This window comes from Stigmatopora nigra, unplaced genomic scaffold (genome assembly GCF_051989575.1).
Source record: "Stigmatopora nigra isolate UIUO_SnigA unplaced genomic scaffold, RoL_Snig_1.1 HiC_scaffold_65, whole genome shotgun sequence".
Taxonomy (NCBI): Eukaryota; Metazoa; Chordata; class Actinopteri; order Syngnathiformes; family Syngnathidae; genus Stigmatopora; species Stigmatopora nigra.
The window spans coordinates 82,018-96,710 of NW_027551643.1; the positions used below are offsets into that span (position 1 = coordinate 82,018).

Consider the following 14,693-nt stretch of genomic DNA (forward strand, 5'->3'; position numbering starts at 1 on the left):
CTCTTCCCCCCCTCTCCCTCCTCTTCCCCCCCTCTCCCTCCTCTCCCTCCTCTTCCCCCCTCTCCCTCCTCTTCCCCCCCTCTCCCTCCTCTTCCCCCCCTCTCCCTCCTCTTCCCCCCCCTCTCCCTCCACTTCCCCTCTCCCTCCTCTTCCCCTCCCTCCTCTTCTTCTTCCTCCTCCTCTTCCTTCTTCCCCCTCTTCCTTCTTCCCTCTTTCTTCTTCCTCTTCTTTCTTCTTCCTCTTCTTTCTTCTTTCTCTTCTTTCTTCTTTCTCTTCTTTCTTCTTCCTCTTCTTTCTTCTTCCTCTTCTTTCTTCTTCCTCTTCTTTCTTCTTCCTCTTCTTTCTTCTTCCTCTTCTTTCTTCTTCCTCTTCTTTCTTCTTCCTCTTCTTTCTTCTTCCTCTTCTTCCTTCTTCCTCTTCTTCCTCTTCTTTCTTCTTCCTCTTCTTCTTCTTCTTCTTCTTTCTTCTTCCTCTTTCTCCTTCCTCTTTCTTCTTCTTTCTCCTTCTTCTTTCTCCTTCCTCTTCTTTCTCCTTCTCCTTCTTTCTCTCTCTCCTTCTTTCTCTCTCTCCTTCTTTCTCTCTCTCCTTCTTTCTCTCTCTCCTTCTTTCTCTCTCTCCTTCTTTCTCTCTCTCCTTCTTTCTTCCTCCTCCTCTTCTTCTTCCTCCTCCTCTTCTTCTTCCTCCTCCTCTTCTTCTTCCTCCTCCACTTCTTCTTCTTCCTCCTCTTCTTCTTCTTCCTCCTCTTCTTCTTCTTCCTCCTCTTCTTCTTCCTCCTCTTCTTCTTCCTCCTCCTCCTCTTCTTCTTCCTCCTCTTCTTCTTCTTCCTCCTCCTCTTCTTCTTCTTCCTCCTCTTCTTCTTCTTCCTCTTCATCCTCCTCTTCATCCTCCTCTTCATCCTCCTCTTCCTCTTCATCCTCCTCTTCCTCTTCTTCATCCTCTTCATCCTCCTCTTCCTCTTCATCCTCCTCTTCCTCTTCATCCTCCTCTTCCTCCTCTTCCTCCTCTTCATCCTCCTCTTCCTCTTCATCCTCTTCTTCCTCTTCATCCTCTTCTTCCTCTTCATCCTCTTCTTCCTCTTCATCCTCTTCTTCCTCTTCATCCTCCTCTTCCTCTTCATCCTCCTCTTCATCCTCCTCTTCCTCTTCATCCTCCTCTTCCTCTTCATCCTCCTCTTCCTCTTCATCCTCCTCTTCCTCTTCATCCTCCTCTTCATCCTCCTCTTTTTTTCTCTCTCGCGCTCGCTCGTTCGCCCTCTTGCGCTCGTTCGCCCTCTTCTCGCGCTTCCTTGCGCCCTCTGTCTCGCGCTCCCTTGCGCCCTCTGTCTCGCGCTCCCTTGCGCCCTCTGTCTCGCGCTCCCTTGCGCCCTCTGTCTCGCGCTCCCTTGCGCCCTCTGTCTCGCGCTCCCTTGCGCCCTCTGTCTCGCGCTCCCTAGCGCCCTCTGTCTCGCGCTCCCTAGCGCCCTCTGTCTCGCGCTCCCTAGCGCCCTCTGTCTCGCGCTCTCTAGCGCCCTCTGTCTCGCGCTCTCTAGCGCCCTCTGTCTCGCGCTCTCTAGCGCCCTCTGTCTCGCGCTCTCTAGCGCCCTCTGTCTCGCGCTCTCTAGCGCCCTCTGTCTCGCGCTCTCTAGCGCCCTCTGTCTCGCGCTCTCTAGCGCCCTCTGTCTCGCGCTCTCTAGCGCCCTCTGTCTCGCGCTCTCTAGCGCCCTCTGTCTCGCGCTCCCTTGCGCCCTCTGTCTCGCGCCCTCTCAGTCGCCACCTCTTTCCGTCTCGTCTCACTTACGCCCTTCCTTTCTTCTTCACAGGATACGGACAGTTTGATGGAGTGGTGGAATACAGGGAAACGTGAGTAATTGAAACTTAAATGTAAAAGATGTTATTTTTTTCCATTTTGGAGCCAGCCAAGGCAAGATGATAGTTGGTAATTGGCAGATGTTCAGTCAATTTTTAACCAAGAGGGCTTGCCTGCCGGTCTTGTCTGGGACGTTTACCAGACAGTCGGTCATTAAAAGGCTTGTTATATGTGATAGATGGCACTTTTTTCCCCATTTTGTCATCCAGAGTGGGACGAGTTGTCGTCAGACGAAAAATCTAAAGACCAGGACGATTCCCGGTAGGCGTGCTTGGAGGCTGTCTATCCGTCTGTTTTCCAGGAAAGTAGGAACTGACATCTCCCCCCCTCCCCACAGGTCCTTTGCCACTTTGGCTAACAAGGTGAACCGAGGCCGGCCTGTCTTCAACAAGGTATTCACCGGGCGTGCCGAGGTCCTCTGGCAGCACGTGGTGAAGCTCCACGCCCTGGCCGGCCACCTGGCCACCTTCCACCAGAAGGCCAAAGTAGCCGGCGTGACGGCCATCGCCGGCCTGGCCCTGGCACCCTTCACCTATGGGGCATCGCTCATCGCCACGGCCGGAGGGATCAGATCGGCTTCCGCCAGCATCTCGAACAACGTCAATAACATCCAGTAGCGCAAGAAGGTGAGCGCCTAGTTTGGGATAACACGTTCTTACCCTATACTACTTTACAGTTTCTTCTGCAGACCCTTAATAAATGCCACATCCACTTCTGCAGACCCTTAATGCCACATTTGGACATCAACGCAAGTCATCTCAAGATGTCGTCTCGTGTAAGTTTCTTCTAATTGATTAATGTTTTTCTGTTTAGTGTATTCTGGCACTTTTAATTGACTATAACCATAACCCTGAGACTAGTTTATTCGTAGGCGTGATTGATGACATAACCCGCAATTGGTCTTTAAACCCAAAATGCCTCCCATACTCTTTGATTTAAAAAGTATTTCCCATTAATATGGTCTCTTCCTGCCATCTTGTGGCTGTTTTGAAAAAGTTCACCATACAATTATTTTCCCGACATAAAACTCAGCCATCCTCTTTGATTTGAAAATTACTTCCCAGTAATATGATCTCTTGCTGTCATCTTGTGGCCGTTTGGACAAAGTGCACCCTGCAATTATTTTTTTTCCGACCCAAAAACCCTGCAATATTGTCCAATGATATGGGGCCGCAAAAAGAGGTGACCCCCCCCCCCCCACACACACACACACAGCAGACCGTGGCCGTGCCAAATGAGGGGCTTCCCGCCAACGGTGCGTTGGGCAAAGAAAGCCTCCCTCTCGTCATCGTCCGTTTTTCCACTTGAATGGATCTTGATAGGAATGTTGCCTTTTTCCTTTTCTGGAGGCAAATCTAAGTTTCAGTTAGAAATGGGGAAGCTTATAAATGCTCTTCAGACTCGTTTTGAATTCCTTTTCCTAGGAAAATTGCCTTTCTTGTGTCCAAAATTCCATTTCCATTCCATTTTGAAGAGCTTTGAAGCGCTCTTAGCCCCCCCCCTCCCTTTTAAAAACAGTGCCAAGACAGTTTGCCCCAAAAGAAATTTGGTCAAGATGAATGACATTGGTTATGTATTGACACGCGAATCACTTGATGCACTTTGTGAGAAAGTTTCCTTGGCACGCTTGCTCTTTCTCCTTCCTCATGTCTCGCGCGGCAGCTCCTTTTCATTTTGGGGCATTTCTGAGTGATCAGCAGAAGGGGACATTGCTCACTTCCCGTTGATTCTGAGGCCAATCAGGCTTAGAAATGTTTGTCCCCCCCCCCCCCCCCCCCCCCCCCCCCCGCGCGGCACGGAGCCGGAAGCGTCCGAGCAGATGGACCGAGAAGAGCAGGTCAAGACCCCTGGCGCGGCACAGCTGGCACACTTTGGGGCGATTCTGGGTCAATTGTGTCATTTTGAGCTCCCTTTCTGTGCATTATGAATCACCCGCTATGGATTTTGCTCTTCACGGAACTTGACGAGATGTTTTTTTTTTTTTCTTCTGCCGTCTCCAAAAGCCTCAGACGCGTCAGCCGAACAGAGTGGACGCCGAGAGTCCCCGTCAGCGCCTGGAGACCGCCTCGCTGGGACCCGGGGACGCGTGGGACCATTTCCAGTTGTGCGGCGCCAGCCTTCGGATTAAAGACTTGGACTTCTCAGACCTCCTGGAGGAGGAGGACCTGGACGTTCTGGACACCACAGACTTTTCCTGCCTTTCAGCACCCCTGGAGCGGTTACCTCCTCCTCCTCCGCACCTTCCAGGCAGTCTGGCTCCTCCTCCTCCTCCACCACCGCTACCCGGCGCTCCAGCTCCTCCTCCTCCCCCGCCGTCGGGGACAAAGAAGAAGAAGACGGTCAAGTTATTCTGGCGCGAACTGAAGCAGACGGAGACGCCGGCCAAGTGCCGCTTCGGACGGGGCACCCTGTGGACGTCACTGGACAAGGTCCAAGTGGACATGGGGAAGCTGGAGCACCTCTTTGAGTCCAGGGCCAAAGAGACGCCATGGGCCAAGGTAAGCCGGGACGACCGTCGCCGACGTTTGGTGGGGGGGCCCCTTTGACCGCGGGGGTGGCATGCGCGCAGAAAGCGCCAGAGAGCAAAAAGTCCGAGATCCTGGTTCTGGACTCCAAGCGGAGCACCGCCATCAACATCGGGATGACGGTCCTGCCCGCCGTTCACGTCATCAAGAGCGCCATCCTCAACTTTGACGACTTTGCCATCAGCAAGGAGGGTGTAGAGGTATGAAAGCATCTCAACCCCCCCAAATGCTCCCCCACCCTAGATCAGCCGGCCCAATTGGCTTTTGTCCTCTCGGGAGCAGAAGATCCTGAGCATGATGCCCACAGAGGAGGAGAAGCAGAAGATCCGCGAGGCTCGCTCGGCCAATCCCGACGTTCCCCTGGGGACGGCCGAGGAATTCCTCTCGGGCCTGGCTTCTGTCAGCGCCTTGACCCCCCGCCTGCAGCTGTGGTCTTTCAAGCTCAACTATGAGGCACTCGAGCAGGTGAAAATCAGCCGCGGACTGGGCGGGGGGGTTAACCCGAGTCTGTGGCGACTGCACCGTGGATCCTTGACCCGTGTGGTATTTTCAAATACATGGAACTATTTTTTTTTTTTTTTTTTACAAATTCAAACAAGACAATGCTCCGTCGACTAAAAAAAAAATACATCTATTAGAAGATGACCATTTTTGTTCATCCGATCATTGTACGACTGCAAAGTGACGTATATCGTCACGGCCAAAAAAAGATGGCCTTGGAAGGGCAACTTTCCCATGTTTCCCAATAGCACAGGGATAGGAAGGGGTGTCCAAAGCGGCCACAACGCAAAGGGCCACAAGAACGGCCGCAGGACCTCGGCGGAGCGGGCAAAGAAAGTCCCATTGATGTTTCAGGAGATCGCCGAGCCCCTGTTAGACCTGAAGTTGGGCATGGAGCAGCTGGCCGGCAACCGGACCTTCAAGAAGATCCTGGCCACGCTGCTGGCCGTGGGGAACTTCCTCAACGGCTCCGAGGTGAGTGCGGGCGGGCGGGCCTCCGGCACGCCTTAATCCCTTGTAAGCCCTCCACCCATCCCTCCTTCAGGCCGCCGGCTTCGAGCTGGCTTACTTGGAGAAGGTGGCAGAGGTGAAGGACACGGTCCACCGCCAAACTCTGCTCCATCACGTCTGCGCCTTGGTCACGGAAAGCGAGCCGCGCTCGTCCGACGTCTACTCCGAGATCCCCGCCGTCACGCGTTCCGCCAAGGTGCGTCCCGGACAGCTTAGGCCGGAGTTTAAAAGAGCCCGCCGCCGGACTCGTGGACCACTTTTCTGGCGGTGGTGAAAGCCACCTTTTTATTTTATAAATGGATGAAAGAAAGAAGATCAAACCACCGAGAATGGAGTGCAATTTTGGGCCGAGAACGAGTCGGGGTCTACTTCTAGTTCTCTCTCCCTCCGCTCTCTTTATTTAGGTGGACTTTGAGCTGCTGGCGGACAATCTGCTCCAGCTGGAAAGACGCTGCAAGGCATCCTGGGAAAACCTTCAGGTGGTTTCCAAGCACGAGACCAAAAGCGCCCTGAAGAACAAGATGGCCGACTTCCTGAAGGACTGCACTCAAAGGATTCTCATTCTCAAGGTGGTCCACAGGAGAGTCATCAACAGGTCCGTCCTCCCGTCCGTCCTCCCGTCCGTCCTCCCGTCCGTCCTCCCGTCCGTCCTCCCGTCCGTCCTCCCGTCCGTCCTCCCGTCCGTCCTCCCGTCCCCTATGCCGCCGTGCTCGCCGGCGGCGTTTGTCAGTCCCGTTGCCGGAGAATTCAAATCCAACAATCGCGAGGTGTTGCGTCCACGGGAGACGTCCAGGCCGGGTGGGAGGAATTCTCATGAATTTAGCTGCCTGAAGTAGTACGGGGAAGAAGAAGTGGTAACATTACGAGATTTAAGTCTGTTCCCCTTTTGACGCTAACTGAACCGGAAGTTGTTTTGGGTTCGGGGGCATCTCCGTGGGCGCGTGGCATTTTGCATAATATCTGGAGGAAAAGTCCAACATTAAAACGAGGTTTAAAAACGTCCCATTCATTAGTTAAACATCAGTCGAACTGAAAGCTGTTCGAGTTCTCCGGACATCAACGTTGATGACGTTAGATCCAACTGGGAAAAAATGGATTTGTGAATATTGGGGGTTGGGGTGATTTACTTCCCCTTGATCAAACTTTAATGATAATGAGTTTCTAATGAGAATATAGGCAACAGTTTGAAGTCGGAAGACTTTCAGCAAGTTTCGCCTTGAGATTATTTCAATGCAAAAAGTGTGCCTGCCGCAGCTCAGACGACAGTAAAGAAATGATTTCAAAGTTTCATTTTTCGTAAATGCGCCCATGGATGCGGGCGATAATGTCATCATTTACTTACGCTTTTGCTTATCAACAAATATTCTTGATTCAACCGCTTTACGCACGTGCGTTTCTAGGTGGGGAAGGCAATCACTAAAGGCGCCCTGCCCTCCCTCCACAAGTCGTGTAGTGTTCATGCCATCCACAACTTTACTAAGGCTCGTGGCGTTGCTCGCAGGTTCCACTCGTTCCTTCTGTTCCTGGGTCAGCCGGCGGCATCGGCCCGGGACACCAAAGTGACGGGCTTCTGCCGGATCATCAGCGAGTTAGCGCTGGAGTACCGCACCACCAGAGAGGCGCTCACCCTCAAACGCAAGCGTGACAAACACAGGGAGAGGACCAAAACGCGGGGGAAGCTGATCACCGAGGTCAAACTCTTTTTCAAAGCATTTTCTTCTGCATTCTTTCTGCTAGACTCATCTTTTGCTCTCCATTGAAACGACTCTGCCCCAACTGGGCGTCCCAAAACGACTCTGCTCCAGCTGGGCGCCCCAAAACGACTCTGCCCCAACTGGGCGTCCCAAAACGACTTTGCCGCTAGTGTGCATCCCGTCCGTTTGCACTGCGAGATTGACGGTTAACCCGTACATACTCTTTGGCCTGGTTTCAGACGGAGAAGTTCTCTGGAGCGCTGCCACGCCCCGAGGGCTCGGCCCCCGTCTCACCGGAGGCCAAGCACCGGACCATGACCCGGACCATGACCCGGTCCATGACCCGGATGCTGACCCAAGATGACGGCAACCGGAGACGCTCTCACGCCGTCGGCGGTAAGGAGCCGTCCGATGGCCTTTCAAAGGAGCAATCTAATCCAGGGTCGCCCGCGCCACAGCGTCCCGCGGCCAGTCTCCGTCGCCTCGGGACCACCGAGACCGGTCGGACGACATTATGGAGCGTCTGGTGGAGTTGGTGACCCGCGACCCAGAGACCAGGGCGTCCGCCCCCAAAACCAGGAAGCGCTCCCGGATCAACAGGAAGTCCAGTAAGCCACGTGCCGCCGCCGCCGGCTTCGGACACGCTCTCCGTCTTGCGGCTGGGTTTTGGCCCATACCTTTCCTGGCGTTTTCCTAAGGCGTAAACTGTTGCCTGCCATTCACCTCCAATGACATCCAATTGGCTTAAAGTGGGAGCGCCCACGCATACCTTTCGTCCATCGCTGTTCGCTAAGTGCCGGCTAGCGATAACATTATCTTTTAAAAGTTGATTTTATGAGATCTTCTAAGGATTAAATTTGGAAATATTCAGGCCACTCTAAGGACTAATGCAGTACGTCAGGGAGAATGGAGATCAGCGGTCCCCAACCTTTTTCCCCACCATGGACCGGTAAAGCTCTTTCTATTTTCATGCGGACCGGTGAATGGGGAGGGTTATCACTTGAGTCAAAATTGTGTGGGGTCGGTGCACAAACGACACCCAAGACGACAAAAAAACATTTCCCAAGCATAGTAGCAAGTATTTATTATTATAACAACTTTCATCATTTCAAGTAGGAGAACCGAATTGAAAAGGTTAATATTTCTTACTCCGACGAACCGGCACTAGGCGGCCCGCGGACCGGTGGTTGGGGACCACTGATGTAGATGACTTTTTCCAAGTAGATTCACAAAGTATTTTAAGAATGAGTACCACTCCTTGAAATCATTTCACGTCTCCTGAAATTTTCGGTGACGGATAACCACACAACTTCAAAGTATTGCAAATTCTCCAGTCCCACTCCCTAGAAAAATAAAATAAAATATTTCTATTTTTTTTTTAAAAGCATCTATTCCCTGAGGGACAGGATGGAGCCCAGTTTGGGACGCATTGTACTTTTGGACCCGCCACCACGTGCATTGTTTTGGTCAAAACACACTAATCCGGCCGAATGTCTCCCTCCCTTCTTCTCTGCTGGCGGCGGCGGCCGTCTGCCCTCGCCGACATCGCGGCGGCCATCTCCGCTTCCGTCCGTTTGACGACAAGCGATTTACGTGGGCCCCAGTCCGACTGACCCCGACATTTGGCGAAAAAAAAAGTCACAGGTACGGACGGTACTTTGGTCGGCGTCCGCGTCTCGCCGTGGCTTCTCTTCTGCCCGATGTTTGCTTTTGCAACAATCCGGCCGGAAAGAAGCGGCGCCCGTGCCAGTTTTTGCTTCCAGATAGCCGTCCGTTCGTCCACCCGCTTGGAATGAGCTTAACCCCTTCCTGTAGCCATAGCAAGTCTTTAGAAGATATGTTCCCCTTTCTTTTAACGCTAAATGACGACAAAGTGTTTTTGACATGGGTTTCTGTGCAGTGAGGAGGACGCTGAAAAGCGGAGTGAGCGCCGAGACGTTGCGGGCCCTGGGGCTCCAAAAAAGCGCAGAGGACATATGACCATGGGCCGACGGAAAATGGCAAATACAGAGCACAAATGAAGAAATGCGACTATTTTTGGGTGCTGTCGAGGGAGGGCTACTGTGCACCTTTTTTGCAGTATTTTTCGCCCCTCTTCCACTAATCTTGGGTTTTTCTGCATTTTTAAAATTCTCTCTTCGCTTGGTCTTGTTTTTAACTGTTTGTTTACTGGGAAAAGTACTACTCGAATAAAAATGATTTTTTTAAATACATGTACAATTGTGTGCGTTTGGAGCTATTTTGTCTACAGTACATTGCAGTTTTGCCTTGATGCTTTTGTGGAAGTATTGTACGTAGTTGAGTAGGGAGTATTGAGGCTGCTTTGTTCTCCTCGCATGATTTCAAGGGTGTATTGTCCATTTGGGAGTGTTTAAACCAGTGGTGTCAAATGCATGGCCTGTGGGCCGAAACCGGTCCCCAAGGAGGTTCTGTCAGGCTCTCAGGGTGATTGAAAGTGAAGAAAACAGGAAACCATGAATATGGAGGTGAAAATTGTGAATCAGGGGTGTCTCGTACGCCAGAAATTGTTAACGTCAACCATTTTCAGGCAATTTTAAGGGTGCAGCTCATACACAGGGGCAGGCTTATTTACGAGAAAATGCGTTAAATTTCAAATGTCAATGTGTTCCTGTGCTTCTTTACACCAAAACAAAGGAAAGACGTGATATTTGGGTTATGCATAGCCAAGCGTGCTATAATTTTAATGGTCCGGCCCGCAAAGTCTACCCAGGCGTCTTATGTGGCCCGCGATGAGGAACAAGTTTGACATCCCTGGTTTAGATGACTTTGAGGGCTGTTTGACCTTTTTCGAGAGTATTTTGGCTGTGCAAGTAATTGATGTCTTTTGAATTCTAGGAAAGATACTTGGAAAACACACCTTAAGGCTACTTTTAGGCAGTAATCACAGTAGTCCGCAGAGGTCCAAATGGGGGTTCTGAGGTCCCGCCCCTAAGCCTACCTCCTGGGATTTAAAAGCCTTCCCGCCTCCCGCGGACTCCCAGACGCATCAAGTGGCCGCCATGCTCGCTCGTGCGTCCGCTGCGCTGCTGCTGCCGCCACTGCTTTTCCTCGCGCCCAGGGCGAGGGCGAGCTCGGACCCGGCAGAGGCAGAGGAAGAGCGAGCGGGGCACGGCCACGGCGGCGGGGGATACCGGGTGGTGCAATGGGAGTGGAGCTACGTGCAGACGCCTTACGTCATCACCGTGTGGCTACTGGTGGCCAGCGTGGCCAAAATCTATGGGTCCCTCCTGACGTCATCCCTCATGGGATATGTTTAGGAAGCAGGTTTCATTTGTGGACATTTGCACCGTGCCAATGGCGTTTCCTCCTTTCAGTGTTCCAGCTTTCACGGCGTTTGACGCGGGTGGTCCCCGAGAGCGTGCTTCTGATCCTGCTGGGATTGGCGCTGGGCGGCCTGGCGCTGCTGGCCGACGACAAGCAGCCGTACCAGCTGGAGCCCACCCTCTTCTTCCTCTTTCTGCTGCCCACCATCGTGGGCGACGCCGGCTACTTCATGCCGGCGCGCCTCTTCTTCGACAACCTGGGCGCCATCCTCACCTACGCCGTGGCCGGCACGCTGTGGAACGCCTTCGGCACCGGCTTGGCGCTGACCGCCGCCCACCGCCTGGGAGTCATCGGTCAGTCCCTTTCCGTGTCGTGATGGCGAGCAGCTGAAAGGCCTGGAGTATTTGGAAGGAGAATTCCAATCAGTGACCGTGCCTCTTTTTAGCGAGCTGTGGCGTCGATCGAGATTGGCGCTCTTTCATTTGCATTCGTACGAAACCGTTCCAATGTTCAAAGGTTACTTTGCTATAGATTTGACAAATGAATAGCCAAAAATATACAGCACGTGACCCGAGTTGACTGATCAACCAGGGGTATACAATTTCTCCGCAAATGGTAACTACTAGTTCTCTTTGTAACCATGTTTTTTTTTTCCTCTTTGGCTTTAATCACCATTTTGATACTAATGTTTTTGGATTGTGGTTAGCGCCTCGGGCTCACAGCTCCAGGGTGATGGGTTCAAATCCAGGTCACGTCCACCTGTGTGGAGTTTACATTTTCCCCTGGGCGTGTGTGTGGTTTTCCTATGGGTACTCCGGTTCCCTCCCACACTCCAGTCTGTTTTCCCATATCCCTCTCCTCCACCACACCCGAATCAAGGGATCAACTCTTCAGCGAGATGTCCCGGTGCTCAATCACCATCCTGATTATTGATTGGGGTATGTTGGTGGAGGGAGACATGGAATACAGACTGGATAGGGGCCCTCCAGGACCACAGCCATTCAGGCTTCCCTAGACTACAGCTTTCGGCGCCGTTGACGGCAGTAGGGTGAGACCGAGGTCCTTTGGTCGAAATGACGGTAGCCGCCTTTTTGTTTTGAACGCGAGCCTGTGTTTTTGGCCATTTATGCTTGACCTTGTTTCTTCTTTGTTCCCACACGACGGAGCAGACGAGCGCGTGGAGGCGGGGCTGCTGGACTTTTTGCTCTTCGGCGCCCTGATCTCGGCGGTGGACCCCGTGGCGGTGCTGGCAGTCTTTGAGGAGGTTCACGTCAACGACACGCTCTTCATCATTGTCTTCGGAGAGTCGCTGCTCAACGACGCCGTCACTGTGGTGATGATGCGCTTCCTTCCGTCTAAGATGTATTTTTTTTTTCCCCGCTGCGGGGCGGCGAGCGTTCCGTCGCGAACGACCGTGACCTTTCCGTCCGTCCGTCTCGGTCGCCGGGAAGAGGCGCGGGAATGCGCGCCGCTCGTTACTTATTCCTTCTCCGTCCCCCGTCGCCGACCATCCGTCACTTAAACCTGGGAAACGGCCCGGCGCACAGTGGAGGTATTTGGGGTTGTACTCATCGCCGTTCCGATAAATCCACAACCATTTAGGATGGACCGGAACCCCCTTGGTCGGCAGCGGCGGTGGAGCATTTAACGATTAGACTTTTGAACAGATTAGCTAGCCCCGCTAATCCTCATCAGAACTCGGAATATGAGCTAATCCCGGCAACTAGCGAAGCGTGATGACCCGACACGCGACGGACGGCCGACACGCGAGCCAGGCCGCTGCGCTGCCATGCCCCCTTGGGCGGCCTTGTTTGCAATGAGCCATTTTGGGTTGTCTTCCAGGTGTTGTACAAGGTTTACATCTCCTTTGTGGAAGTCGGGACAGAAAATGTGCAGATGGCGGATTACTTTAAAGGAATGGGTGAGTGGGCGTCTGTCTCCAAGGCGCTTCCATTGTTACTGGTTCAAAAAAACTTCCCGATCAATCTCATTTATGCCATTTCTCCAACAATTGTGTGATGCTTAAGGTGGCTTAACTCTCCCGTAGGTCAGTGGTTCTCAAATAGGGGGTTGGCCCCCCCCCGGGGTGGGCCCCCCCGGGTGAGCCCCCCCTTGGGTCCGCCGGACTGCCACATTCCGCCCGAGTGCGCTCCGGCGTTCCGAGACCTTACGTGTGTGTTTCTTTTTTTGGCTCCTAGCGTCCTTCCTGGTGGTGAGCGCGGGCGGCACCTCGGTGGGCCTGGTCTTCGCCATCATCCTGAGCTTGCTGACGCGCTTCACCAAGAAGGTCCGGATCATCGAGCCGCTCTTCGTCCTGCTGCTGGTCTACCTGGCGTACCTCACCGCCGAGCTGTTCTCCCTGTCATCCATCTTGTCGTGAGTTGGCCCGGCCGCCCAAGTTGTTGGACTCTCCTCTGTCCTGACGCGCCGGGAGGTCCGTTCGACCGTCCAGGATGACCTTTTGCGGCATCGGCGCCAACAAGTACGTGGAGGCCAACATCTCGCAGAAATCTCGGACGGCGGTCAAGTACACAATGAAGACCCTGGCCAGCATCGCCGAAACCCTCATCTTCATCTTCCTCGGCATCTCCGCCGTGGACAAGTCCAAATGGGCCTGGGACACGGGCCTGGTGGCGTGCACCCTCATCTTCATCTTCATCTTCAGAGCCCTAGGTCAGTAAGTAGGTCAGGAGTGGAAAGATTTTTCTTGGGACTTCCCTTCTTAAGGGTCTGACTTTTTCTGGAGGCGATTGGATTCTCTATTTAGAGAATGTAACTCCCTCTGTTGGACTTGTGACTCCCTGAGCCCAAATTGCGACTTGATGCTCAAAGAAAATGTGACTTCCAGTGGCCGAGATAGGACATTCCGTAGAAAGAACGTGAATGTGCGCGGAGAGATTGCCACTTCCTTCGGAAAGAACACCACTTCCCTTTGTCCAGGAGTGATGGGTCAAACCTGGGTGCTCAACCGTTTCCGCCTGGTCCCGCTGGACAAGATCGACCAGGTGGTGATGTCGTATGGCGGGCTACGGGGGGCGGTGGCCTTCGCTCTGGTGGTCCTCCTGGACGGTCAACGCGTCAAGGCCAAAGACTACTTTGTGGCCACCACCATTGTGGTGGTCTTCTTCACCGTCATGTTCCAGGTGTGAGACCGCGCCAAACCAATGGTATGCCACCATTTTATGGGTCACTGCAGCCAGACAGAACTTCCCCGACCCATTCCTTAGGGTTTGACCATCAAGCCCCTGGTCAAGTGGCTGAAAGTTCCTCGCTCCACCAGCAGGAAACCGACCATCAACGAGGAGATTCACGAGAGGGTGAGGCCTCGTCATCTTTTCCACGCTTTTCACGGCATCGTCATCATCCTCATCAAAATTCATCCAAATGATCCGGGACACACCGATGTGCTCCGGGGTGTATTGTATTGCTCCTGAAAAAAGATCATCCAGATACTTTGAAATCCATCCAAAAGTCATCGACATATTAGTTGGCCGAGACGTTTTTCCACCTTACCAAAAAGGACGCTCTCTTCTTGAAAGGCCTTCGATCACATCCTAACGGCAGTGGAGGACATCGCCGGTCTTCAGGGCTACCACCACTGGCGGGACAAGTGAGTTGCTCGCCGGGCCAGTCTCATCGGCGCCGTGGGACGGATTACTTAGGTCGTCCCTCGACGCCGACGCACAGATTATTTCATATTATTATCTTGGCCGCTCGTCGCCGCCGTATGCCTCAGGTGGGAACAGTTTGACAAGAATTACCTGAGCAAGCTCCTTCTGAGGAAGTCGGCGTACAGGAAGAGCGAGCTTTGGGAGGCGTATCAGAAGATCAACATCCGAGACGCCATCAGCGTCATCGACCAGGTGGGTGGGGCGGGCCGCCCGGCGCCGACAAAGCACTTGACGGCCATTGGGAGCCGGTTGTCAGGTTTAGAACCATATACATTCAATAATTCGGATCAGAGGTAGCACACGCAGAGTCGGCTTGATGAGATTTTCAAAGACATCAGCTGAGGGAGGGGTCGGGAGGTGCCAGCGCTTGGAGACGAGTCCATCTCCTTGCCTGACCAGTTCCAATCCCTCCCTCCCTCCAACAGTTGAGCTGGTTTTATTAACAAAGGGTCATGTGACCTAGGTACAAACATAAGGCGGGAAGAAGTAGACAAAGAAGTGGGTGTCGTGAAAGATGACACCCCCTTAACTAAAAGGTGTCATGATGGAAGTTTCCACTGGGTCATGCAAAATTCTATTCTAGTTACTACACTATATAAACCAAAAGACATAATAATAAGCATAAAATACATTCATACTTCACATTTCCCCCCTTTAGTAAC

The 14,693-nt window shown here is 53.0% G+C and overlaps 2 protein-coding genes across 6 annotated transcripts; both read left to right on the forward strand.

Moving 5' to 3' along the window:
* The first annotated feature begins 485 nt into the window (after window positions 1-485).
* On the forward strand, window positions 486-9,295 carry LOC144193090 (FH1/FH2 domain-containing protein 3-like). Of its 5 annotated transcripts, XR_013325601.1 has the most exons (16): window positions 486-1,838; window positions 2,055-2,106; window positions 2,183-2,237; window positions 2,322-2,471; window positions 2,566-2,620; window positions 3,849-4,343; window positions 4,415-4,570; window positions 4,653-4,835; window positions 5,226-5,345; window positions 5,416-5,577; window positions 5,786-5,976; window positions 6,883-7,072; window positions 7,315-7,471; window positions 7,534-7,683; window positions 8,461-8,719; window positions 8,976-9,295. XR_013325601.1 is itself a non-coding variant. In XM_077711925.1 (15 exons), exons 4-15 carry the CDS (start codon window positions 2,380-2,382, stop codon window positions 9,053-9,055), a joined length of 2,031 nt encoding a protein of 676 aa, XP_077568051.1. In that variant the 5' UTR covers window positions 487-1,838; window positions 2,055-2,106; window positions 2,183-2,237; window positions 2,322-2,379; the 3' UTR covers window positions 9,056-9,295. The 5 variants fall into 5 exon arrangements, 4 of the variants coding, with proteins under 4 accessions (XP_077568051.1, XP_077568054.1, XP_077568052.1 ...); XM_077711925.1 differs by lacking the exon at window positions 8,461-8,719 and having other exon boundaries at window positions 487-1,838; XM_077711928.1 differs by lacking the exon at window positions 8,461-8,719 and having other exon boundaries at window positions 487-1,838; window positions 2,325-2,471.
* Window positions 9,296-9,817: 522 nt separating this feature from the next.
* Window positions 9,818-14,385, forward strand: LOC144193091 (sodium/hydrogen exchanger 5-like). Its single transcript, XM_077711930.1, has 10 exons — window positions 9,818-10,312; window positions 10,411-10,713; window positions 11,530-11,693; window positions 12,203-12,281; window positions 12,559-12,736; window positions 12,813-13,033; window positions 13,301-13,503; window positions 13,588-13,677; window positions 13,900-13,970; window positions 14,097-14,385. Exons 1-10 carry the CDS (start codon window positions 10,096-10,098, stop codon window positions 14,326-14,328), a joined length of 1,758 nt encoding a protein of 585 aa, XP_077568056.1. The 5' UTR covers window positions 9,818-10,095; the 3' UTR covers window positions 14,329-14,385.
* Window positions 14,386-14,693: the final 308 nt, after the last annotated feature.

Bases quoted from the DNA above. Each gene is read 5' to 3' on its own strand.
- LOC144193091 (XM_077711930.1), top strand. From the start codon at position 10,096: ATGCTCGCTCGTGCGTCCGCTGCGCTGCTGCTGCCGCCACTGCTTTTC. The intron at 13,034-13,300 runs GTCAGTAAGTAG...CCCTTTGTCCAG, and splicing joins CTTCATCTTCAGAGCCCTAG to GAGTGATGGGTCAAACCTGG. The intron at 13,678-13,899 runs GTGAGGCCTCGT...TCTTCTTGAAAG, and splicing joins ACGAGGAGATTCACGAGAGG to GCCTTCGATCACATCCTAAC.
- LOC144193090 (XM_077711926.1), top strand. From the start codon at position 2,380: ATGGGGCATCGCTCATCGCCACGGCCGGAGGGATCAGATCGGCTTCCG. The intron at 5,578-5,785 runs GTGCGTCCCGGA...CTCTTTATTTAG, and splicing joins CCGTCACGCGTTCCGCCAAG to GTGGACTTTGAGCTGCTGGC. The intron at 7,073-7,314 runs GTCAAACTCTTT...GCCTGGTTTCAG, and splicing joins GGGGGAAGCTGATCACCGAG to ACGGAGAAGTTCTCTGGAGC.